The 25,189-nt window shown below is 46.0% G+C and overlaps 1 protein-coding gene across 10 annotated transcripts in view; it reads right to left on the reverse strand.

Moving 5' to 3' along the window:
* MLLT1 (MLLT1 super elongation complex subunit) overlaps window positions 1–25,189 on the reverse strand; it is a 60,596-nt gene that overhangs the window by 27,697 nt on the left and 7,710 nt on the right. For all 10 annotated transcript variants that reach the window (XM_039515804.1, XM_039515806.1, XM_039515809.1 and 7 more), the window contains exons 3-5: window positions 17,002–17,084; window positions 2,821–2,964; window positions 416–541 (exon numbers count right to left, since the gene is read on the reverse strand). In XM_039515804.1, coding sequence (XP_039371738.1) covers window positions 416–541; window positions 2,821–2,964; window positions 17,002–17,084 — 353 coding nt within the window. The remainder of the gene's footprint in view (window positions 1–415; window positions 542–2,820; window positions 2,965–17,001; window positions 17,085–25,189) is intronic.

Raw genomic sequence — 25,189 nt, forward strand, 5'->3', positions numbered from 1 at the left:
CACTAGGGACATGTTCGTCTATGAATTTCCAAAGCACTGGTCACTATACTAGGTAGGGATTAAATAATAGCCTGTGTAGGTGAGCTACTAGAAAGGAAACCGAAGCTCCTCAGAGGCATTTAAAGGGTTCTTAACATGTCAGGTACAGAGGATGACAACAGCGGTTACAGAGTGCTGTACCTCCTCCATTAAAAGCTGAGGAAATCACAATGCTGTTGCTTGGAAGGGAATCCTACAGAGCAAATACAACACAAATTGCCTGGGACACTAGAGTCTAAGGAAGAAGAAACTCCAGATGCTTAGAGTAAGTAATCAGAATTAGTTACTACAGAGGAAACTTCACTTTTGAGTGCATTTCCAGCAACAGACCCCTGTACTCCAATGCTCAAAAATAAATGCAGCATGCCTCACTGACCTTTGACCCATGGGATGGTTTGGTCTTCTTGGGATCAGAGAAGGCAGAGAGCGGTATCGTGGGTAACATAGGGTAGTCAGGACTTGGCCTGGAGACCGTTTCTGCTCCTTCTGGCATTACCATCACCTAGTAATAAAGAAGAGAAATGATATACAAGTAAGGAGAAATGTTGACTGTTTTAACATGAGTACTCTTCAGCACGTAACTTTTGATCATTTCTGGCTATTATTATTTAGGTCTTTTTTCCCTTTAAAGAGGTAAGAGATCTCCTGAATAATTCCAGTTAAGATTCCCAGCTCCAATGACAATGTCTAAACAGAGAACATTCAAACGGATGAGTTTGGGAGCAAGATGCAATGCCAAGTTTCAGTTCCACCAAGGGGAACTTCAGCACCCTGTGTACAAGTAGGATGCATAACTGTGGCTATGACCAAGAGAGTCTGGAGACACCGAGAGTAAAATGCACCAGACTCTCTTATGCCCTAAACAGTTTGGAGGCAAACTGGGGGCCAGGGGAGAGCAAGATTTCACAGAATATGAAATAGTTGGATTCTTTCAGCTAAAAAACGTCCATGAAAAACAATTTATTGGCAAGATCAGAAGCACAACATATGGACAGCCATGAGAGGCCAGAATGTCCTTAGGCTCCTCTCTATGTGGCTAAAGTAATTCCCCTGAGAATTTGGGGCTGAAAGAAATCTCTTCCACATTTTTTGCCAATGAGCTATGGGACCAATAAGATTTTTGATGTGTCATATCAGATGTGACTCATAGTTGATCCACCCAGTTTCTAAATAATGGCCAGATACGATGTTACTCCGATATCTGATGATCCTAGAGATGTGCGAGAAAAATGCATGACTAAAATCCTATAAAGTACAAGTGTCAAAAAGCAAATAGTGCTCAGCACCATCCTATGGCTGAAATAAGCCTCTTCCTCTTCATCCTCATTGCAGGAGGATGTGGGACTTGTGGGGAACTCCTGGGTAGACTGATTTAGAATTTAGTCAAGTAAATTAATAGTTCCACTTCTGGGATCTTCTGCTTACAAACTTCCTCATGGAACAAGACTATTTCTACCACCCCGGCCAGAAAGATGGTTTTAGGTAGACAACCTTTTTGCAATTAATTTAGGAATACCTGGAATAGTAAGGTGCTTGACTGGACTGGAGTCATGTATCAGGTGTGGCCTAAAACCCTGTCACATTACAACCTCAGCTGAAAAAGACTAAGGGAAAGACCCACTGTCAAATATTAGAACCCTGACTGCAAATTTGCCAGATCTCACAGGGAATGTGGGCCACGGTAACTTGCTTAGACCTTATATAACTATTTGGCAATATCCAGTGAATGATTCCTCGGTATCAATTTCCACAGAACCAGTAATGTACCCACTGTGGCTGCCCATGTCTTCATTATTGCAGCTTTTCAAGGATCTATCTAGCCTTTTCTCCATAACTTTACTTTTACTATTTACTTTCACTTTTTCCTTTCTCACCTGCTTTCACTTCTTTTTACCACTATTTGCCTCCATTCTCCATCACACAATCTTGATCCTCCATATTTCCTATTCTCCTTTAACTCAGTTTCCTTCATTTTCTGCTTCTCCTGGCATTTAGTGTCTCTCTCCATTTCCTCCTCCTCTTTTCCTTTCATTTTAATTCAGTCTCTATTTCTCCAACTTCATGTTTCTAATCTCTCCGCAGACATACCAGCTTTAAAAAAGCAGACATGATGAAATGGTTCCTCTCTCCTCCCCACCAGCATGTGCAGAGAGAATGTTTTCTCACATGCAGAGGCGTGTTCTCCTCTGAGCCTGCTTTAAACAATCTGGCACCCAGAACTTCTCTCTGGTTCTGCTTCCTATGTGATAGGCAGCTGATGCCAGGAATAGGGGACACTTACTGGCCAGAAGTGCCAACTATTAAGCCTACTTGTGGGAAAGAGGAATAGCGACACTGTAAGATATCTTTTTTCTTGAACCTCCTTCTGTATATTGGTACATTTGGAGGAAGTTATTGACACAAACCAGTTCACAAAAGGAGCTCACACAATCTGAAAACAGCCAGATGGACAAAAAAAATGCCACCATCCACAGACTGGCACCTGCAGACACAAGTTTATGGCTTGGCACAGTGTGCAGACAAATTTATACTGAAAATACAAGTGCATCAGTGAGCCACACAAGCATTTCAGTTAGGTCACCAGAACCTGAATCTGGGATGGCCCCAAGACAAATGCAGCAAGTGTCCAGTTGAGATTGTTTATAATAAGGGTATCTAAATAGCTAAGTTAGTCAGAAAACAGCTGGGTCTCAAGTACAGAGAGAACCCCCAGAATAGAATTAGTAGGCTACACCTTTTCACTAAAAGTCTCTTCGCATCCCTTGTTCTTCCGGCACTCACCCCTCCAGCCTTAATAAGTTTGTGTCTGAATTCCTTGGTGGGGTTGTTGAATGTCAGTTTCTCGCAGCGAAGATGGTTCACGGGTGGGTTTCCCTCCAGATTCAGGAAAAGGTCATATGTGAAGCAAACTTTCTTCGGTTCCTCCTAAAACCAAGAAAGCAGAAGACTCATGAAGGGTTTTGGCAAGCGTGCTAGGTTAAGAGGTTTCAAATGGTCAGTCCTAGGAATACTGAATAAACTCTTGAATGAATGTCACATTCATAACAGAGTTTTTCATCTTGGGATCGCAGAGTTTTCAAAACCTAGGTACAAATACCTCATTTTCTAAAATGCCTGCAATGACTGCAGTTGCCAATACCTCACACCAAAACACTCAGACATGAATTTCCTCTAGAGTGACAATCTATAGATAAGGATATTGACTGACACCTGCTAAAATCGATTGTTTACAGGGATGCTGGTCTTTGTAAGGCATCCAAGGTCCAAGAAAGAAGGTGCAAATTTTATCCATTCCACCTCTTTGGTACAAACACACAATCTATCTATTCAGCCTCTCTGGAGAATAATGGAACTATAGTTACCACCATTAGAAACATATTTTGCTTTATTATTTAGGGAAAGGACAACTCCTGGACTCCAAAGGGGTGCGGGTTCTAGAAAGATTAGCCACTGTGAGGGAAGGAGTGCTAGATATGCAAAATCCCTTTTGAAATAAAAACTGAATGAGTGGGGTGGAAGCTGATGAATGGGCAGATGCCCTAGTCCTTTCAGCTTTCCAAGTACTGTAAATGAGCCATCTTTATCTGATGAAGTCTGGAATCTGTATACAAGTCAGACTGTTTTCCTATTTGTGGCCAACTGATTCTGTTCCACCTGCTGCATCAGTGAAGAGAGTTCTCATGCATTTGCTGTGCGGGACGGACAGACAGTATGGGGCAGAGCACTGCGGGAACTCTTTCCATACAGGTAGACAATTCCTTAATCTTCTTCAGAAAAAGCAGGAGTGTCATCTCCTCAGTCACTCATCCTTGATATTACAAGGAACTAGGAGAGTCCATAATACTAGGTTAGCAAATGAACAGACACTTACTAGTTTTAGTTCCCAGGTTTATATTGTTAAAGGTTTTACAAAAGATAATACGAATATTGTTTGTCTTCAGTGCTATGAAAACCAACAAAAACCTGTCTCCTGCAATTGATTCCTTGTACTAGATCAGGGGAACCAGAAAATGAAGATGTACACAAAAGTTTCTTTTTGTCATCCAACCATAACGCAATTGGAGAAAATAAACAATGTAAGTGGTGTAAAACAAACCAGGTGTTTAAAACGGAGTTAGTAATCCAAGGTGAGGCTAGTAACAGAAATAAGGGTTTTAAATACGAGTTTTATGCTGACTGCATCCCTTTCACGTATCACTGGCTGCTAGTTTTTTGGCTGCTACTAACGTAAGTGCAGCCATTAGAGAGAGGGGAATTCTCAGCCATTGTGATGCTTTATCAGTCTCTAAGCATATGTCAGGGCAGTGTCTAGTTCTACTGCTAATGGAAGGACTCAGCTTGCTGCAGGAGTATCACATTACACACACAGATAAGAGTAAGGGTATGTCTACAATACAGTCACTGCTGGGAACAGATGCAGTGCTGCAGATATGCTGCTGTAGTATAGACATCACTACAGTAACAGAAAGGGTTTTTCTGTCAATGCAGATAATGCACCTCTCCCTCTTCTGTCAACATAGCTGCATCTACAGTGTGGGTTAGGTCAGCCTAACTACATCACACAGGGCGTGAAATGTTTCACAGCCCTGAGTGAGGTAGCGAGGAAGTTCTCAGATGATGATCCTTAAAGTAGCATACAGCGCTACTAGGGAGGTGTAAAATAACAGATTTCACTAGAAAAATAGAATGGAATGCCCATCCGGCCCAATTTGCATCCCAGGCAGGGGTAATAAGTGAAAGAACTGTTTTAGTTGGCAAATTGCATGGATAGTGGTCTCTAGGAAGAGAAACCGTCCTCTATTTGCCTATTTAAGGCTATGTATCACCTTTAAAACTATAATCTCATGTGCTTTTCTCCTCTCTGGGGATTTGCTGCCCACGTGTCCCCATGACACCACTGAAATTAGACATGTCCTATTTATTACAACAGGGAAAAGCCTCAAGGACCAGAGTGAGCCTTCTTTCTTACAAACACAAGGAGCACAGAAGCTTGCTTCAGACTAAAAGTCTGTTCCTACTTTAAGGAGGGAAGGGAGATTTTGGCTCCTTACATCAGGGGCAGACAAACTTTTTGGCCTGAGGGCCGCATCAGGTTTTGTAAATTGTATGGAGGGCTGGTTAGGGGAGGGGGTCGTGGCCCGGCCCCCACCTCCTATCTGCCCCCACCCGGACTCCTGCCCCATCCACACACGCCTGCTCCCTGACCGCCCCCGGACCTCCGCCACCCCATCCTACCCCTCCTCTCATTCCTGATGGCCCGCCCGGGATCCCTGTCCCATCCAACCACCCCTTCTCTCTGTCCCCTGACTGCCCCCGAAACCTCTGCCCCGACTGCCCCCTGCCACCCCATCCTTCCTGACTGCCCCCCCCCCAGGACTCCTGCCCCCATTCAACCCCGTTCCCCCACCGACCCCTATCCACACCCTCGCCCCCTGACCACCACCCCAAACTCCCCTGCCCGCTATCCAATGCCCCCTGCTCCCTTACCGCACCGCCTGGAGCACCGGTGGCTGGTGGGGAGCCGGGCCATGCTGCTGCCACCACCATGCAGCACAGAGCACCGGGTCAGGCCGGGTTCTGCAGCTGGACTGCCCCAGGAGCTCACAGCCCTGCCACCCAGAGCACTGAACCGGCATCAGAGCAAGTGAGCTGAGGCTGCAGGGAAAGGGGACAGCAGGAGAGGGGCCGGGGGCTAGCCTCCTGGGCCAGGAGCTCGGGGGCTGGATGTGGGCCGCGGGCCATAGTTTGCCCACCTCTGCCCTAGAGAGTCACGCTGGGGTCCTCCTCTCCCTAGTCTTTTTGTTTTACCCTACCCCTTTGTTTAGGTACTACAGTCATCACTCTGATAAGCTCTTATTACTCAAATCCCTTTCAGAGATCCCTTCAAAAATCAGTGCTGCTGAACATGGCCAGAAGATGACATTTGCCAGTGACTCAGCTATAGCGTCACACCCGACACTCTTGAAGGCTAAGTAGACACCCTCTGATGTTTCTGACCGTAGGAAGGGTCCTGATCTTCTCCTATGTAACAATGAACTGTTTGGTCACAAGATAAGGCTTAGTATGGCTGGAAGCTGCATTTCCATTATGCCAGATTTCATTAGTGAGTATGCCACAGAGACTGCCCTATAGCTACCCAAGCATTCTTCAAAAACAACGAGGAGTACGGTGACACCTTAAAGACTAACAGATTTATTTGGGCATATGCTTCTTCAGATGCATTCTTGTCCACATCAGGACAGCACCAATCCATTTCACCATCGTACATATTTGTCCATCACCCTGTATATTGATACTCCATTTCCTAGGATCATCCCAGAAAGCAATGCTTCAAGAAATGCTACTGAGCATAGCAAAGGGGACCCTTCTGAAGCTGTGTGAAGCCTTTCAGAAGATCCCATACTTGCATGCATGCATTCCATGCACGTCACATTCAGTCCATAACATTCAGCAACTTCACAGCAGTCTGTCTTACTACAGATCCCGTCCTGCAATTTCATTTCCCAGTATAGTGCTGTTGTTATACAAGAACAGAAGCCCTGGGCTTCTAGCCCAAGTCAACCTATTTTCAGCAGATCTAATGAAGTCCCGGCAATTCTCAGACCACACAGATTCTGGAAGTTTGCCATGGAGAGGGAGAGGGAGAGAGAGGTGTGTGTGTGTGAGAGATATATATATATATGGAAGCCACTCCCCTTAAGAGCTAAGCCACTGTTAACCTTAAAACAAACATGAGAGACCTTAGGAGTCAAGTTTTTAGTCTCTAGCTTCCCAGGCCAGAAGAGGTCTAATGTGCAGGTGATTGTGCTATAGCACAAAGGTTTTGGGGCTCTCAGGTAAACAGAGTGTGAACATACTGCATACAGAGTACATGGATTTTAAAGACCCTATCTTCACCTAAGGAACCCCCCTAAGGTAAGTTTTGGAAAATCCAGTTTCTCAGTGCTATGTTAAAGAGCCACTGGTACATCTTAATTAATTAGCCTCTTAGAGTTGATATGGATACTTCCACCGCTTCATGTTCTGTATGTATATCTCTCTCCTTACTATATGTTCCATTCTATGCATCCGAAGAAGTGGGCTGTGGCCCACAAAAGCTTATGCTTAAATAAATTTTTTAGTCTCTAGGGTGCCACAAGTACTCCTGTTCTTTTTGCAGATACAGACTAACACGGCTGCTACTCTGGTACCTCACAGGTTTTCAACTCTAGAAAACAAGCATTTTTAAATAAAAAAGGTATCGTACCAGAGAAATGACTGCAAGCAGCCTTAAACCAGAGAGCTGCTAATAAGTATTTGTTTCTTCAGTGCTGTGTTTACTGACCACTAGAGCTTAGAACCCTGTGAGTCCCAAAAGGTTAAGATCATCCAGTTTCTCCCCCAGGACTCTCCAAACACCTAGAAAAGCCCAAGAGCACCTCCACAACATGATTTATTACAGGCTACTCACCCTTCAATTCTAAAGTGAAAGTCCCAGTACGTCTACAAGGCCAGACTTCAAAGCCATTCTAAGTAAGAAACTAGGTTTTCCATTCTTCCTGTCTGAAACTGCCTTAGGTGCACAGTTGCATGCACTGCTGCTCTTCTCCCAGGCCTCAGCTACATGTGGCATGAGGACTCAGCACAGTTATTTACTTGAGTTGTTGAGATAAGGGCTGGTAACTGTTGTAGGCTCAAATGATCCCAACATAGAGCCCAACCTCTGATGCTGATAAGTATGCCAAGAAAGGAAGAGCCAACTAAGCACATTCAAATAGATATGTGGCAAGATTAATTTATAAGAAGTGACAAACAGATGCATAAGGGGAATGGCAAAACATTTGCAGAGTCCAAGTCCCTTCTTAAAGGGACAGATCTCTTAACTCTCCAAGAAGGCAGTTAGCGGGGATGTTTCAACAGTGTCTCTGCAATGCTAAAACTTGCTAGAACTCAAGTTCAAGTCTAAGGGTTAACTCAGCCCTTCATGCTGTTAATTTTGTATGGATCTTTTCAATTAGAGGCCTTGGAAACTGAGGTTCTGTCCACTCCACGTGGACAACAATCCCTTAATCCTGACACACCATTAAAGGAGTGGACCAGGAACAGCCTACTGCAAAGCTTAAGACATGTCCTAACCAATTTGCAACCACTTTGAGTTCCATTCAATGGACACCTCTACTCCCCCGACCTGTCACCTATCGGATTGCCTTATGCTTGATTCCTCACTATTCTAGCATCCATTTGCACCCCGTCAATTACCACCACCTACTCCTCATTAGTTACTGACATTTTAAAATTTTAATAAAGGGTTAAAGTTCTTGTGACAGTTTTATATGTCCTCGGTCAAAAGTTCCCTTCCTGCCGGTTGGGCTAGGCACCACATAACTCCTTCAGCACCAAACTGGAAGACCTATGAAAGGCATCAAGACACAAGAAAACTTAGGCTGAAGAAACATAGGCTTGGTCTACGTTACAAATTTAGGTCGAATTTAGCAGCGTTTGATCAATTTCACCCTGCACCCGTCCACATGACGCAGCCATTTGTCTCAACATAAAGGGCTCTTAAAATCGATTTCTGTACTCCTACCTGACGAGGGAATTTGCACTGAAATCGACCTTGCGGAGTCAAATTTGGGGTAGTGTGGACGCAATTCGACGGTATTGGCCTCCGGGAGCTATCCCAGAGTGCTCCATTGTGACCGCTCTGGACAGCACTCTCAACTCCGATGCACTGGCCAGGTAGACAGGAAAGCCCCACGAACTTTTGAATTTCATTTCCTGTTTGCCCAGAGTGGAGAGCTCATCAGCAAAGGTGACCATGGAGTCCCAGAATGGCAAAAGAGCTCCAGCATGGACTGAACTTGAGGTACTGGATCTGACTGCTGTATGGGGAGACAAATCCATCCTATCCGAACTCTGTTCCAAAAGACGAAATGCTGGAATATTTGAAAAAAATCTCAAAGGGCATGAAGGACAGAGGCCATAACAGGGACCCGCAGCAGTGCCGCGTGAAACTTAAGGAGCTCAGGCAACCCTACCAAAGAACCAGAGAGGCAAATGGCCGCTTCGGGGCAGAGCTCCAGACATGCCACTTCTATGATGAGCTGCATGCCATTCTAAGGGGTGCCCCTACAACTCCCCCACCCCTGTGATTTGACTCCATCAATGGACTCTCATGCAACAGGGATGCGGATTTAGGGAACAAGGAAGAGGAGGAGGAGGCGGCTGAAATTAGCGCACAACAAGGAAGCGAGAAAATGTTTCCCCCAACAGCCAGGAACTGTTTATTACCTTGGAGCCAGTACCCTCCCAACCCACCCAAGGTGGGCTCACGGACCTTGAAGGCAGTGAAGGCACCTCTGGTGAGTGTACAATATTTACAAAAGGTACATGATCTCTCACACCAAACTGGCAGGCCCTCAATATAAGAGTTAAAATGCGACCTTGTAAAGAAAGCATACGTGCTATGTAATGTTAACAGCTTAGCTCACCGTGGAAGAGTGTACCCATTGTTCTCTAAAATGTGTCTCTTTAAATACTATTTTTTTCCCCTCCTGCAGCTGCAAATGTTTTAACGCTCCCCCTATCATCTCCATCCCAGAGGCTAGCGAAGATTAGAAGGCAAAAAAAATGCACTCACGATGACATGTTCTCTGAGCTCATGCAGTCCTCCCACACTGAAAGAGGCCAGCAGAATGTGTGGAGGCAGACAATGTCAGAGTGCAGGAAAGCACAAAATGAACGCAAGAGGACAGGAGGGGAGGGACGCGAGAGGAGATGTGGCGTCAGTGTGATGAAAGGAGGCATGAAGCAATGCTCAGGCTACTCGAGGATCAAACTCTGATTCTCCGGTGTATTGTTGAGCAGGACAGGCAGCAGGAGGAACACAGAGCGCCGCTGCAGCCCGTGTGACCAACAGCCCTCCTCCCCAAGTTCCATAGCCTCCTCACCCAAACACCCAAGAACGCGGTGGGGGGGGGGGGCGGTTCCGGCCACCCAACCACTCCACCCCAGAGGACTGCCCAAGGAACAGAAAGCTGGCATTCAATAAGTTTGGAAGTGCAGTGTGGCCTTGTCCTTCCCTCCTCTACCACTCCACCCAGTGCTTCCCTCCTCCCCCACCTCTCCCGGGCTACCTTGGCAGTTATCCTCCCATTTGTATGACAAAGTAATAAAGAATGCATGAATTTTGAACAACGACTTTATTGCCTCTGCAAGCGGTAATCAAAGGGGAGAGGGGAGGGCGGTTTATTTACAGGGAAGTGGAGTGAACCAAGGGGGCAGGTTTTTAAATCAAGGAGAAAAACAGAACTTTTCAAAGCTTCTCTGATGTGCACTGCGCACTACTGTGCTCTTCTAGTAGCCCTGGTATCTGGCTGCGCATAATCAGCGGCCAGGCGATTTGCCTCAATCTCCCACCCCTTCCTGTGAAAGCAACAGGAAAAAATTATTTCTCGCCTTTTTTCACTGTCCCCATATGTCTCCTGGGTGCTGCTGGCAGATGCGGTACTGCAGCGCTACACAGCAGCATCCCCTTGCCTTGCGGACGGCTGACGGTCCAGTATGACTAGTAGCCGTCATCATCGTCCTGTGGGTGCTCCTGGTTGGCCTCAGCGAGGTCGGTCGGAGGCGCCTGGGCAGACATGGGTGCTCCTGGCCAGCCTCGGTGAGGTTGGTCGGGGGCGCCTGGACAAAAATGGGAATGACTTCAGGTCATTCTCTCTAAGTTTTATGTAATGGAGATTCAGTCCTGCCTGGAATATCATGCCAGCTGGAGGCTTCTGCCTCAGGCTGCTCTCCCAGTTGGCAGCACCGCACGGTTGCACCTACCCCAGCCTACCCCTTGCGCCCATGGCTCATGAAGCCTAGACCGGGGTCGCCAACCTCTCAGAAGTGGTGTGCCGAGTCTTCATTTATTCACTCTGATTTATGGTTTCGCATGCCAGTAACACATTTTAACGTTCTTAGAAGGTCTCTTTCTATAAGTATATAATATATAACTAAACTATTGTTGTATGTAAAATAAATAAGTTTTTAAAATGTTTAAGAAGCTTCATTTAAAATTAAATAAAATGCAGAGCCCCCCGGACCAGTGGCCAGGACCCAGGCAGTGTGAGTGCCACTGAAAATCAGCTTGCGTGCCGCCTTCGGCACCCGTGCCATAGGTTGCCTACCCCTGGCCTAGACAGTAGTAAGGAGCAGTCCAACTATAGGCTGAGCAAATGCAGAATGGTGGTTCACTCTATTTCCCTGTAATCCAACCGCCCTCCCCTCCCCACTTTGATCTCTGCTTGCAGAGGCAATAAAGTCAGTGTTGTTTCAAATTCATGCATTCTTTATTACTTCATCACACAAATGGGGGCATAACTGCCAAGGTAGCCCGGGAGGGGTGGGGTTGTTGTAGGGGCACCCTCTAGAATGGCATTCAGCTCATCATTTCTCCGGGATGTTTGGGGCTCTGACATGGAGCGGCCATTTGCCTCTCTGGTTCTTTAGTAGGCTTGCCTGATATTCCAGGCAGGACTGAATCTCCATTAGACAAAACTTAAAGAAGAGAATGACCTGGGGAGTCATTCCCATTTTTGTCCAGGTGCCCCTGACTGACCTCACCGAGGCCGGCCAGGAGCACCCATGACAGCAGCAGACGGCACAGTATGACCGGTAACCGTCTTTGCCAACTTGCAAAGGCAAGGAGCTGCTGTTGCGTAGCACTGCAGTACTGCGTCTGTCAGCAGCACCCAGGAGATGTATGGTGACAGTGAGCTGAGCGGGCTCCATGCTTGCCATGGTATGTCACCTGAACAGGTAACCAGGGGAAAACAAGGCGAGAAACGATTTTTTGCGGTTGCTTTCACCAGGGGGGTGGGGGGAAGCCTTGATGACATGTACCCAGAACCACCCGCAACAGTGTTTTTGCCCCATCAGGCATTGGGAGCGCAACCCAGAATTCCAATGGGGGGTGGAGACTGTGGGAAAGCTACCACAGTGCAACGCTCCGAAAGTCGACGTTAGCCTTGGTACTGTGGACACACACCGCCGACTTAATGTGCTTAGTGGGGACACACACAAACGACAGTATCAAATCGATTTCTAAAAAATCGACTTCTATTAAATCGAACTAATTTCGTAGTGTAGACATATCCATACTGACCAAACTCCAGTCCATCCAAAAAGAAAATGGCTAAAATAAAACAAATATGAATATAAGATGAATACAAAAGTACAAATATTGCTCCGTTCATCAGCAGCCCACTAGAAAACGTTGCAGGGCTGATTAAGAAACAGATAAGGAATGCTATTGAAAAATGCAAGATCACAGCGTGGTGTTCCTCAATCTGTGCAGGAATTTCCCCCTACAGCACCTTAAAAGTACTTTCTTCAGTAAAGTTTTAAATGTCTCAGGTAAAATGGGTTCTCTGCAGTTTCCCTGGAAGACGATTCCACAAAATTAATACATCTCACTGACAGGAAGATTCCTATTTAGCCTAAAATTTTGTTTTGCTCATTCCATCCCTTTTCTCCTACTTACACTCTTTTGGATCACTATAAACTATTAACTCAAACCCTGAAGGAGACTTGCTAATGCAAAAGAAGTTTTCTTCCAAAACAAATATTAGACAAAGTAAAAAAACTCTTAAATAAAAGCAAAATGTTGGATAAGAACCAAATTGGTATCTCTCCTTCCCCACCCCATCTCCCTTCTTAGTATGTATTCCATTATATAAATATTGAAAATCATCTCTCTTTTTAACACTGCAGTTTGAAGATGGAAAACTTTATTTAGGTCTTAATGCAATGGGTTTTGATACCTATCACATTAATATCTTCTGTCTGATCTTGGTAGAACATGAAACTGTATTTGGTTCTTTAGTTTTGATTGTCCAAATGATTATAAACTGTGTCCACACTGTAATAGTGGTTGAAAACCACAAACCGTACCTATATTTTGTGTTGTAGATTTAAGTGGGTGCTGTTCTGATATATGTATTTGGAAACAAGCAGCAGGCTGTGAGAAATTTCAGTACCACCAGATTTCTGGGGAAGGAGTAGGAGGAAGATTGCAATGCCTTTACTGTAACCAGTTCATACTGATCCAATTACAGGAAGAAATAGAAAGGGTTTAAAAATAGAAGTGGGCAAGCTAACATTTTCAGTCAAATAGTCCCAAATGAATTGGCAGTTACTATTAGTCAATTTCACTTTCATAAAACTGCTTTTCACATGATCTGCCGAGAACCTTCCATTTTATTTTCAGGCTTGATTCCAGAGGCAGGAGCTCTAGCTGGCCACCAGCACTAGATTAGCCATGAAAGGATCCCCCCCACTTTTACGGTATGAAAGTCTTATTGCCCACAGAGCCTACTCTGACATTGTGGAGGACTCAAATCATTTGCTTTCAGATCATTAGGATCTTTTTTCCAAATCAAATGGACAAGAATTTAATCATTCACCCACCCATGATGAACCAAATTACAGTATAGTGAAGGTGAACACACGCAGTCAAGGCAGGGCCACATGGGGTTCGGGGTAAGAACAGCTCCCAACAACACCTTCAGTACTCTGCCATCTCTGCCATCTCAGAGAGGCACCAGAATTAAACATGCTCCAGCTATGGTGGTGCTGGGGCTGCTGACTCTCCCAAACTCCAACTGGCCAGCGAGAAAATGCAGAGGACAGAGTTGACTGGCAGCTTTATACCAGGCTGCCCAGAACAACCTGATGAAGCTCATTGAAGATACTCTCAAAGTAAGATTCTCCAATAGTACTAGATGGCAGCATGCTTCATTACGCAAAAGGTAAAGAGTACATTGGCTCCAACAACCACTGCTTCCCATCTTAGCAACGATTCAGAAACTAACCAAATGGGAAAGTGGAAGAGTTAGAGGAGAAACTAAAACCTTGGAATTAAAAATAAATTTAAGCAACCCATGAAAAAGATGTACCCTCGTGGATTAGAAGTCCACTGCCTCTCCAGTTTGTTTCCACCCTTCTACCCCTCAACCTTTCAAAAGGCTATTAAAAGTGGTATTGTTACAGGGCCTAAACTCATCGTAATTCTCAGTTCACCAGGAACACAATATGAGGGTCAAAACTAACAAACACCTCTGAGTCACCAAGTGGACACATTTCAACCATTTGCCAAAACTTTCAAAATTCAGAGATTTTAAGACCGGAAGGGACCAGCGTGATCATCTAGTCTGACCTCCTGCATAGATACAGGCTACAAAGCATTTCACTAACTGATTGTTATATCAAATCCAAAACTTCTAACTAAGCTAAAGCAGGGGCATCAAACTCATTTGGAAGTGAGGGCCAAATTCCATATTTAATTATGAACCATGAACTGTGATATAAATTCAGGACTATATGTGCCCACAATGTATAGCAGACCTGCCGCTGATATCAGTAGGTTTGCACAGAGATCTCGGGGAGGATACAGCCTTTAAGTAGTAAACATTTAGTTATTTGTTTGTTCAGTGCCTTAACGTCACTTTCATCACTCAGCGAGAAAGCATGCTTCCCTACAAGCCAAAATCTTTATTTGCATCCAATCTGCAAACATGGTCCACGGATATAAAGCAGATATCCACCGATTTGTAGGACTCAAGGAAGAGGGGGCAGGATTACTAATCTTCTTTTCTGTTTCTCCTCCACTTTCAGATCTTTGGGATTTTCCTCTCTTCTCCTCCTCCCCTCTTCACATTTCCTTCTCTGCAAAGACCCTCAAAATGGCTACTGTCTCCCATTGTTCTCAGTGGGAAAGAGAGCACCCCTGCTTTTATCAGTTAAGATGGACACCATGTCCCTAATATCTGTGAAGGAAGAGATTTAAGTAGTCTTTTGCAATTATGACCACCACCACCCACTGTTCCCCAAAAGGGTGAAACCAAGCTATATTCAGGGAAGGTGGCAGCCCTTTATGCCATTAGGTGGCAAAGAGGGGACACTGACGGCATGTGAATAGGGGAGGAAGACAGGGAAAGCAAGATAATATGGAGGGCAGGAAGGACCATCGAGTATGGGTGCAGGAGAGAGAATGTGGGGAGATGGGAGACTGAGGGCATGTGAAAGACAGGTGATTATAAGGTAGCATGGAGGGAGAATGCAAGTGGGGCAAAAGAATGGGGGGAAAATGGAAGAGAGGAAAAGACAGTGATAGGGGAGAGAAGTGAAGAGCAAGTGAATGACTGTTGACCCACACCAGGAATTAGGAGAGTCCCCTCCCAGCTGCCAAAGGGGAAAGGATCACATTTTTTGTTTGAGTATTTAAAGGTGAATTCTGAACCTGAAGTGAGTGCAGGGAGGAGGTGGTGTGGCTTTCACCTAAAAGCTTTCAAAAAAATTGTGACTTTTTTTCCTTTTCAAACTTTGTCTATTTAAAATCTCATTACTGTTGTGGGTCTGGGCAAAGCTGCTTCCATCACCCATCCTCATGCCCCAGGCACTGCAATCCCCACTTTTCTTTACATGCCTTGGGCTTCCCCATGTCCTAGCCTCAGAACGATGGCAGTCTTGGGCAAAAAAAGCTTCCAATGCTATGTCAGAGGTGCTCCCTCTGTGGCAAAACATGGGACATTTATTGGACTTGCTCACCAGCTCATTACTGCTTCAGTAATAAAGGTCAGCGCTCCACAAGCTACAAAGGGAAAGCAGACAAACACACCAAACATTCACATCTAATAGTGTTGGGAGGAGGTAGTGTGGTGAAGAGAGGTGCAGAAGGCAAGGATGGAGATAGCCTAATGTGTTCAGTAAGGAGGTGCTGGAAAGCAGATAGGTAGAGTTACGGTATTGGTGTGTGGTATACAGTAGTTGTGGTAATGGTAAGGTATCTGCCCATGGGTAAGGAAGTAGAGGTTATGTACTGTTAGGTGGCTTAATGGTTTCATTTCCTAGCTTTTCTGGGTTTGTGTCAGCTATATTATACATAAACACAACTGATTCACACTAATTTTTTTGTGTAGTAACCAAAAGAAGGGAATGCTCAGTACTCAATCACAACAAAGAGTTAATGTGAAATTGAATATACAACCACCGAGTGCAAAGTTGGGTTTGACAAATCCCTTCTCTGTAACCTTCTTTAAGTCATGTGGCATAGGACTTAAGACAGGACTAAACTGTATCTTCATTGTATGCAGCTAATACTGTACCACATTTTAACTTTCATATTGTTATTGCTGAATCTTAAGATTTAAAGTCGTTAGCATTTTCTTTTGGGATGAACATAAACTCAGATCTATAGTATCTACTGTGAATTACTATGTCCAAGACACACAAGTCTTAGGTTTGTGTCTACACACCATATTAATACTGGTATAACTATTTAGGTTAAGGGTGTCAAGTATCAGAGGGGTAGCCGTGTTAGTCTGGATCTGTAAAAGCAACAAAGAATCCTGTGGCACCTTATAGACTAACAGACGTTCTGCAGCATGAGCTTTCGTGGGTGAATACCCACTTCTTCAGATGCAAGACGTGGGTATTCACCCACGAAAGCTCATGATGCAGAACGTCTGTTAGTCTATAAGGTGCCACAGGATTCTTTGTTGCTTTTAGGTTAAGGGTGTGATTTAAAAAAAAAAAGGCAGTACAATCCTTAGTGTGGAAGACATTATACCAATATAAAAAGGTGCTTATAAGTTTACTCCTGTATAGCAAGACAAATAAGTTATTCTGGTATACACACCTTTATATCAATATAACTGCACCCTCACTTGGGAATCTGTACAACTATACCAACTTATGTTTAGACAAGCCCACAACTTGCTACACTATCCTTACATTACCTTTCTATATAACATTCTCTCTACCAGACAGGAGTGTTTCCTTTCAAAGTCTGGCAGAAAGCTTGCTGTAACTTCCAACAATCAGAGCAATTTCTGTTTATCAGAGCAATAAAAAACACACAAAATGGTCACTGCCAAGCAGTTTAACTGTCTGGTGCAGTTCAAAGCAATCAAAACAATGAGGCGAATAGGACTCTACCTTATTTTTGAAGTATACTTCAATGGGCATAATGAAACCAGCATAGCCAGACTCCTCCACTTTGTAAGGAGGCTCCTTGCACACTAAGAAAAAAGCAAAACAAACATTAGCTTCAGACATAATGTAACAATATCCAAGATCAGAGCAATTACAAGGATGAGAAATGAGCCTCTGACAATGCAGGGCAAACCTTTGACCTTTATAACAATACAGAATAAGATCATATGCTTAATTAGGGGTAGGAAAACTGCTCGTCCGCTACCCTCAAAAATAAAAGGTTATTCACCTTGTGCAGTAACTGTGGTTCTTCGAGATGTGCGCCCTATGGGTGCTTCACTTCAGGTGCAAGTGGGTCTCTTGAGCCCTCAAATCAGAGATTTTCTGTTAGTAGTGTTTGTTCGGCCTGCGCATGCACCCTATACAACCTCATGCTGAGCTACGAAGGTATATAGGGTTGCATAGGGGAAACCACACTCACTTCCTTCTCTAGCTGAGTGTCCAATAAGAAGTCAGAAGCACAGGGGAAGGAGGGCAGGTAGCGGACCACCCACAAGCACACACACATCTCAAAGAACCACAGTTACTACACAAAGTGAGTAACCTTTTCTTCTTCTTCTTCAAGTAGTGTCCGTAGGGCTTCTCCACTTCAGTTGGCACCCAAGCAGTATCCTCACAGGGAGAAGCGAGCTTCGGAATTAAGTACAAAAGACTGAAGACAGTACACCAGAACAGGCTCACTAGATCTGGCAGCATGGACTAAGGCATAATATTTAGAAAAGGTATGCACCAAACCCCAAGTAGGAGCTCCGCATATCTCAGATACTGGAATGTTTTTGAGTAATACCATGGAAACTGCCTGTGATTTGATAAAAAGTGTGCCATAGTTCTTTGGGGAGGCAAAACACCAGCTGCATCACAGAAAGCAGTAATACACCCAGAGATCCAGCTTGACAGTCTCTGTGAAGAGATCATGGATCTCTTTGATCTTTTTGCGATAGAGACAAGAGTCTAAGTGATTTCCAAAACTGCTTGGTCCTATCCAGATAAAAGATCAATGCCTGTCATACATCTATGGGAAGGGAAGTTTCCCACTGAGATTTATATGGTTTAGGAAAAAATATTGGTGGATAAATAGAGTGGTTAAAATGGACATCTGACAGCACCTTAGGGTAAGAACTTTGGGTGCAGTCATAGGGACATCTTGTTCTTGAAAAAAATATATAGCTACTAGAAAGGCCATCTTCATAGATAAGTGAAGTAAGAAGCAGATCAAACTTTATGCGGCCCCCATATCTGTGTACAAGGTTGAGATCCCATGTTGGAGTAGGATTCTTAACCTTGGGGTAAAGGTTCCCCAGACCCTTAATAAATCTCAATGACATAGGGTGAGTAAAAATAGAAAACCCTTCTAGTGGGGAATAAAATCCTGATATTGCGGTGAGATGAACCTTAATAGTTAAAGAAAATTGGGTTCATTAAATAAGTCCAGCGGACAACTGAGAGCAGAGAAGATTCTGGCACAAGGCATGAGGCAGACACCAGTGGTTGAACCTCTTCCATTTCTGAAGGTAAGTAATTCAAGTTGACTGCCTTCTACCATTTAGTAATACTTGTCCATCTGTTTGATAGGAGTACTCTAATCCTGGGAACCATGTAGAGCCATACTTGGAGACAGAAGACCTCCTAAGCTGTGGTGAAGCACACAACCCGCATCCTGGGAGAGGAATGAGGGAAAGTCAGAAGCTTGAGAGCCGAATGGACACACAGGTGAAGCAAATAAGGATACCAAGCTTGCCTCAGTCTGGTCAATATAACAAGGATAACCCTGGCCTTTTCCTGCCTGATCTTGTTCATCACTCTTAGAATTAGTGGTATTGAACGGAAATGTGTAGAACAAGCCCCATTTGTCCAAGGAAGGAGAAAGGGTCTATCAAAAGAAAGGCAATGTAGACCTCCTCTTGAGCAGAATAAGGGGCATTTCCACAGGTACACCTATTCTCCACATCCAGCAACAGGAAGTCCCCACCTCTGGAATATCCCATGAAGGATGTGAGAGTCCAACTCCCATTCATAGTCCTGGAAGAAGCACCTGCTGAGCATATCGGCTGTGACATTCTGAACTCCAGGAAGGTAAACAGCAATCTGATGGGCTAATACACCAGTTCCATAACTTCAGCACACAGAGAGATGGACCTTGTTCTTCCTTGTTTGTCCATCATGATTCTGATTGATTTGCCCTTGATGAGGGACAGGAACTGAAGGCAGGCATTTCTGACTGCCCTGAGCTTTAATAAGTTGATATGAAGACCAGTTTCCTCAGATGACCATCTGCCTTGAGTTGTGAATGTGTTGAGGTATGCTTCCCACAATAACAGTGATGCATCTGTTGTCACTGTTATTGTTGGAGCTGGGTGGATAAATGGACGCTTGTGCAGACATTGAATTGATCTTTCAACCAACCCAGGGAGTTCTTCATCTAGAGGGGAATGGTAACCTGTTTGTCCAAGTCATCTCTGGTCGAGGAATAGTTAACCCTAAACCGGCCCTGAAAACAGCAAAAGTATAATCTTGCATGCTCCATCACAAAGGTGCAAGCTGCCATATGACCCAGAAGTTGCAAACAGTTCCTTAATGTAGTATGGGGGATTCCTTGAATTGTCCCAACCAGATTCGACAAAGTTATGAATCTGTCTGTGGGAAGGAAGGCCTGGCTATCAATGAATCCAAATATGCACCCAATGAGCTGTATTCTCTGTACAGGGGCTAAGCTGGATTTCTTTTACGTTTAACTGGAGATCCAACTCCTGGAAGAGGGAGAGAGCCATCTGAGTGGAAGTGAAGGGATTTGTTCAGTTGTCTTAGATCTACATCAGCCTCCACCCTCTATCCTTCTTTGGCACAAGAAAATACTTTGATTAAAACCCTTTCCACCTGTGAGGGGATGGGACCCGTTCACTGGCTTCTAAACAAAGGCGGAAGCGTACTTCTTGACTCAATATAGTCTCATGAAAGGGGTTCCTGAGGAGAAACATGAAGGAGATGGTGTAGCACCATGTTATAACCACTATGACCAATTTGTCTGTTGTACTTTGCTGCCAGGCCTGCTGGAAATAGGAAAGGCAGCCTCCAGAAGTGGGGAGGTAGGCAAAAGGTTGTAGCTTGCAAACTAGACGTGAGGGAAGAGTTGAACTCTCAAAGCAACTGTGAAAATTGCTGTTTCAATGATAACTAGGTAGTAGCTGAAGGATGGCGGGAAGCTCCTTTCCTCTGGAATCTCTTTTCCTAGTGTGTTTGGTGGTTCTGTAAAAACCAGAGAACTGTACTCGGTATAATCTCTGGGCAGTTTGAGATCTACAAATAAGACGACATTTAGCAGGGCAGTGTATACTGAAAGACCTCAGTGTGGCCCTGGAGTCCTTCAGGGTGTGCAGGGACACATCCATAGTTCCTGAAGAGAGTTTCTGACCATCAAACAGGAGGGCCTCAACTATATTCTGAACCTCTTTCAGAAATCCTGGCAACTGGAGCCACAATGCCCTGCACATGACAACTGCTGTGGAGATGCATCTAGCAGCAGCATCTCCAGCATCCAAAGATGCTTGGAGAGAGGTTCTGGCTAATAACAGAACCTCCTTAAGACAGCCTAGAAGCATTCTCTATGCTCCTCTGGAAGATGCTCAATAAAGGATGCAAACTTGTTGCAATTCACGTAGTCATACCTGGCCATGATCACCTGATAGTTTGCGATTCAAAACTGGAGGGTTGCAGATGAGTAGGCCTTCTGTTCAAAAAAGGACCTTTTCGGGTCCTTGTCATAAGGAGCAGACCTAGAGTAATGCTGTCTACCTTACTCATTTATGGCATTCAGCAACAGGGAATTAGGAGGGGATGGGAAAACAAAAATTCTGGAGTCTCGAGGGCAGGAGGATAGTATGTTATCGCCCATTTACAAGTTGCCAAAATGGTGGCAGGAGTTTTCCACAGGGTCTCCTTGTGCTCGTGTAGAGTGTGCTGTGACTCCATCAGGCCGGGGGTACACTGGATTGTGTGTAGCATGCGTGGATGCATCCTGAGACCCCTTTGGAGATTCACTGGGAGGAGAGCACTTGGCCCTTGGATCGGCCACAATGGCCACAAATAATTTTGGCAATGTGCAAAAGGAGCAAGTCCTGTGGAGGCAGAATGCCAGTGCATAGCAGATATCAAGTGAATGCAGGAGCCTGTCTACGTAGGAGGCGTGTGGTTTGGGGAAGAAAACAGGTAGGAGGATGCACCAATGTAGGTGGAACTCTGACACTACTTTTGGGAGGAATTTTGGGTGTAGTCGTAAGGACACTTTGTCCTTGTGGAATACAATGTAAGGGGGGTCTGCCATCCTAGCCACCAGTTCACCGTCCCATCTAGCTGAGGTAATGGCTACCAAGAATATCACCTTCTGGGAGAGGTGGAAGAGGGAGCACGTTGCCAGCAGCTAAGAGGGTTGCTTCATTAGTATGGAGAGAACAAGGTTAAGGTCCCATGTGAGTGTGGGTTTGACTACTGACGGGAAGGTATTAAGTAAACCCTTCATGAAACAGATGGTGGTTGGGTGTGTAAACAAAGCGGTGCCACCCATGGGAGGAAGAAAGGCACTGAGCACTGCCAACGTTTTGAGATTGAGAAGGTAGTCGAGGACAATAGGTATAGATATTGCACTCAGCGTTGGTATGCCCATGATGTGAAGCATTTCCATTCAGCTCAGTAGCAGGCCCTGGTGGATGCTCTCCTGCTCTGGTTAAAAATGTGTCACACTGGGCTGGATCATGCCCTAGCTGCCCTCGAGCCTCATCCAAACACCAGCCCGTGAGGTGAAGAGGGTCCAGATTGGGGTGCCAGATCCGGCCCCAATCTTGTGTGAGGAGATCCAGGAGTGCTCGGAGGCAGAGTGGTATGTGGGGGGGGAGAGTATGAGGAGGTCCATGCATCAGAATTGACAGGGCTACGAGTACCATTGTAATCCGGTCCTGAGGGTTCTCGCGTACCACTTGTGGGAGATGGGGACTGGGGGGAAGGCACAGCAGGGGTCACCTGTCCAGGGGAGGAGGATAGTGTCACCCTGCGAATCCTCTCCTATTACTCCCCTAGAACAATAAAGGGGAGCTTTTGGTTCTCCTAAGTGGCAAAGAGGTCCCACTGAAGGGTGCTCCATTTGTTGATGAGGTACCAGAGTGTGGCGTCGTGCAACTCCCACTTGTGGTTGAGGTGGAGAATCCTGCTGAGCATTTGGCCTAGTGAATTCTGGATGCCTGGGATGTACATGGCTTGGAGCCTCATATGGTGCTTGATACACCAGTTCCAAAGGTAGACGGAGTTGGAGCAGAGGGAGGGAGCCTTGGCACTGCCCTACTTGTTGATGTACACAACTGCTGAACTGTTGTCAGAGAGCAACTGAATGTGGTGGGACCAGATGAGGAAGAAATGCCTGGCATGCAGAACAGACCGCCCACAGTTCTAGTATGTTTATATGCATCCTGGCTTCCTGTAGTATCCACATTCCCTGGGCTGCATGATGGTTTAAATGGGCTCCCCAACCCACAAGAGAGGCATCTGTTGTGATGGTGGCCTGTGGGGTGGGAGGGATGAAGGGGGTGCCGACAGTGACCTTGGAAGGATCAGTCCACCATGTGAGAGAGGTCAGCACAATCTGGGGAACAATATGGTCCATAGATGGAGAGGAGCCACATCTGGAGGCAACACACGTGCAGACACGTGTGGTGTCACATAGGTGCAGGCTGCCACATATCCACGGAGAGAGAGACACCATCAGACTGTGGTGCGTGGCCTGCAGTGCAGGCCCACGATAATGGTCGTCAGTGTTGTGAATCAGTCCGCTGGAAGAAAGGCCGTGATGGAGTTGAGCCATGCTCCAATAAAGTGGATTGTCTGTGTAAGTATCAACAATGACTTTTCCTCATTGACACAAATATCTAGAGACTCCAGGAGAGCACAAAGGGCAAGGATGGCAGAGGTGAGTTCCCATCAGCATAGCATGACAAGGAGCCAGTCGTTTAGGTAGGGGCATACCAAACAGCCACGGTGGTGCATTTGTGCTGCTGCCACAGGGAAGAACTTTGTGAAGACTCACAGAGCCATCACTATGCCGAAACGACCCGGAATTGGTAGTGGTTGTGTCCTACCCCAAAACAGAGAAATCTGCAGTGTGCTGGGTGAACAGCCACATGGAATTAGGCATCCTTCATGTTGAGAGCCACAGGGGAAGAGATGGGATAATCAATGCCAGCGTCACGATACGGAATTTGGACTTTCTGATAAAAGTGTTCGGCACCCGAAGATCAAGAATGGGACAGCACCCTCTGCCCTTCTTCCGGATGAGGCAGTATGGTGAGTAGAAGCCTTGTCCCATGTAGTGAGGTGGGACATGTTCTATGGCTCCCTGGAGTAGGGAAGTGAGCTGATGCGGGGCAGGGAATGAGAAATTCTATGGAGCATCCATGGTGGATGATCTCCAGTACCTATATGTCCATGTTGATCTTGCCCCAATTGGAGGCAAACAGAGCAAGACGATCCCCAAAGACAACATGGGGCACCACAGGTGGCGTCAGGGGAGGTTCTCAGGTGTCGATTAGCATGTCAAAACTGAGCTTTTGACTGCTGGTGGGAGAAGGCTGAGGAGGTGGTTGTGGCAGAGGCAGTTGTGGAAGAGACGGGGAAGCGAGGTTCTGAGAGCGGTGCTGCCTATGTGGGGCCTCCTGCGGACACTAGTAGTGGGATGTGTAGGAAGTGTGGGGGCAAGCACAGAACTGCTGCCTCTGTTGTCTGAATCATGGTGCCAGAATATACATACACACTGAGGGGTGGTGACGTGGCCCTGGAATCCTTCAATGAGTGAAGGGATTCATCCATTTTGTCGTGTAACAATCTTTTCTCATCAAAGGGGAGGTCCTCGACTGTATTTTGGACCTCCCTGGGCAAGCCTGATGACTGGACCCACTAATGTCATTGCATGACAACCCCAGTTGTGAGAGTGAGGGGACTTATCAGCCGCGTCCACAGCTGCCTATAGGCCCACCTTGGTCACTAGGCACCCCTTGTCTACCCGCGACTGACACTGCCGCTGTTGGTCTGGTCGCAGTTTATCCCGGAACTCTACTAGACTCATGTAGTTATTAAAATTGTACAAGGCTAGCAGAGCCTGATAGTTCACAATCCAGAATTGTAGTGCTGCTGAAGAATACACTTTTCTCCCCAGCAGGTCCATGTGGTTTGCTGCCTGGTCTGGAGGGATCGACTTCTGTGGGTGCTGACATGCATGCTCTGCTGCTGTGTGGACGACGAGAGCTGGGGGGTGGATGGGAAAAAAGAAAATCTCTTAGCAGGTCCAAAAACCTCCTCTCTGCCTGCTTCGGTGTGGGGACACAGGAGGCAGGGGTCTGCCACACTGCCCACACTGGTTGAAGGATGGCCTCATCAATAGGTAGTGCCATGCTAGAGGGTCCCTGAGGTTGGAGAATGTCCAGGAGCTGAATCTGTTGGTTCTGAATCTCCTCCAAGGGAATCCCCAGGTCTGCTGCTACCCTGATATCCCGATATTGCCAGTGGTTGTCTGGCAGAGAAAGCGAGAGGAAAATAAGCACCTCATCCAGGGAAGAGCAAGCAGCAGTTGGGATCGGCGGAGCAGATGGTTCCAGCTCAGCATCTGCCTCTTCCTCAGAGATCAACAGTCCTGGTGGAGGAGCAGGGGAGGCATGATAGGATAACCTGGGAGGGTGCGTGCTGTTGGCAGTAGGGGTGCGAGGGTGCCCAGTATGGCCAAGGGGAAAGGTCCTGCGGATGCGGTAGGTAATGGTACCAGACCCTTGCTGCTGCATCGTATGCTGGTGAGGATATAAGTCTGAAGTGCAGCGCGACCTCAGGGAGAACAAGGGTTCTGGCTCCAAAAACTCCTCTGACTCCAAGGATAGTTCTGACAGTGGGCGAACCACTGAGACAGGAGGGCCGCAGCGTGGGGTCTGTCTGGCAACAGCAGAAGAGGTTAGTCTTCTAGAGTGGGACATCTTAGGCAAGCGAGGGTCCAGAAAGAGGAAATGGCGGGTATAGGAGCATCAGCTCTGCTGCTGACAAGAGAGGCTCCACACAGCCAGGAGTCCTTGCTGTGCCCGTGGAGATACCAGAGGGCCCTGGTGGCATC

The sequence above is a fragment of the Mauremys reevesii genome, linkage group 26 (genome assembly GCF_016161935.1).
Source record: "Mauremys reevesii isolate NIE-2019 linkage group 26, ASM1616193v1, whole genome shotgun sequence".
NCBI classification, from domain to species: Eukaryota; Metazoa; Chordata; order Testudines; family Geoemydidae; genus Mauremys; species Mauremys reevesii.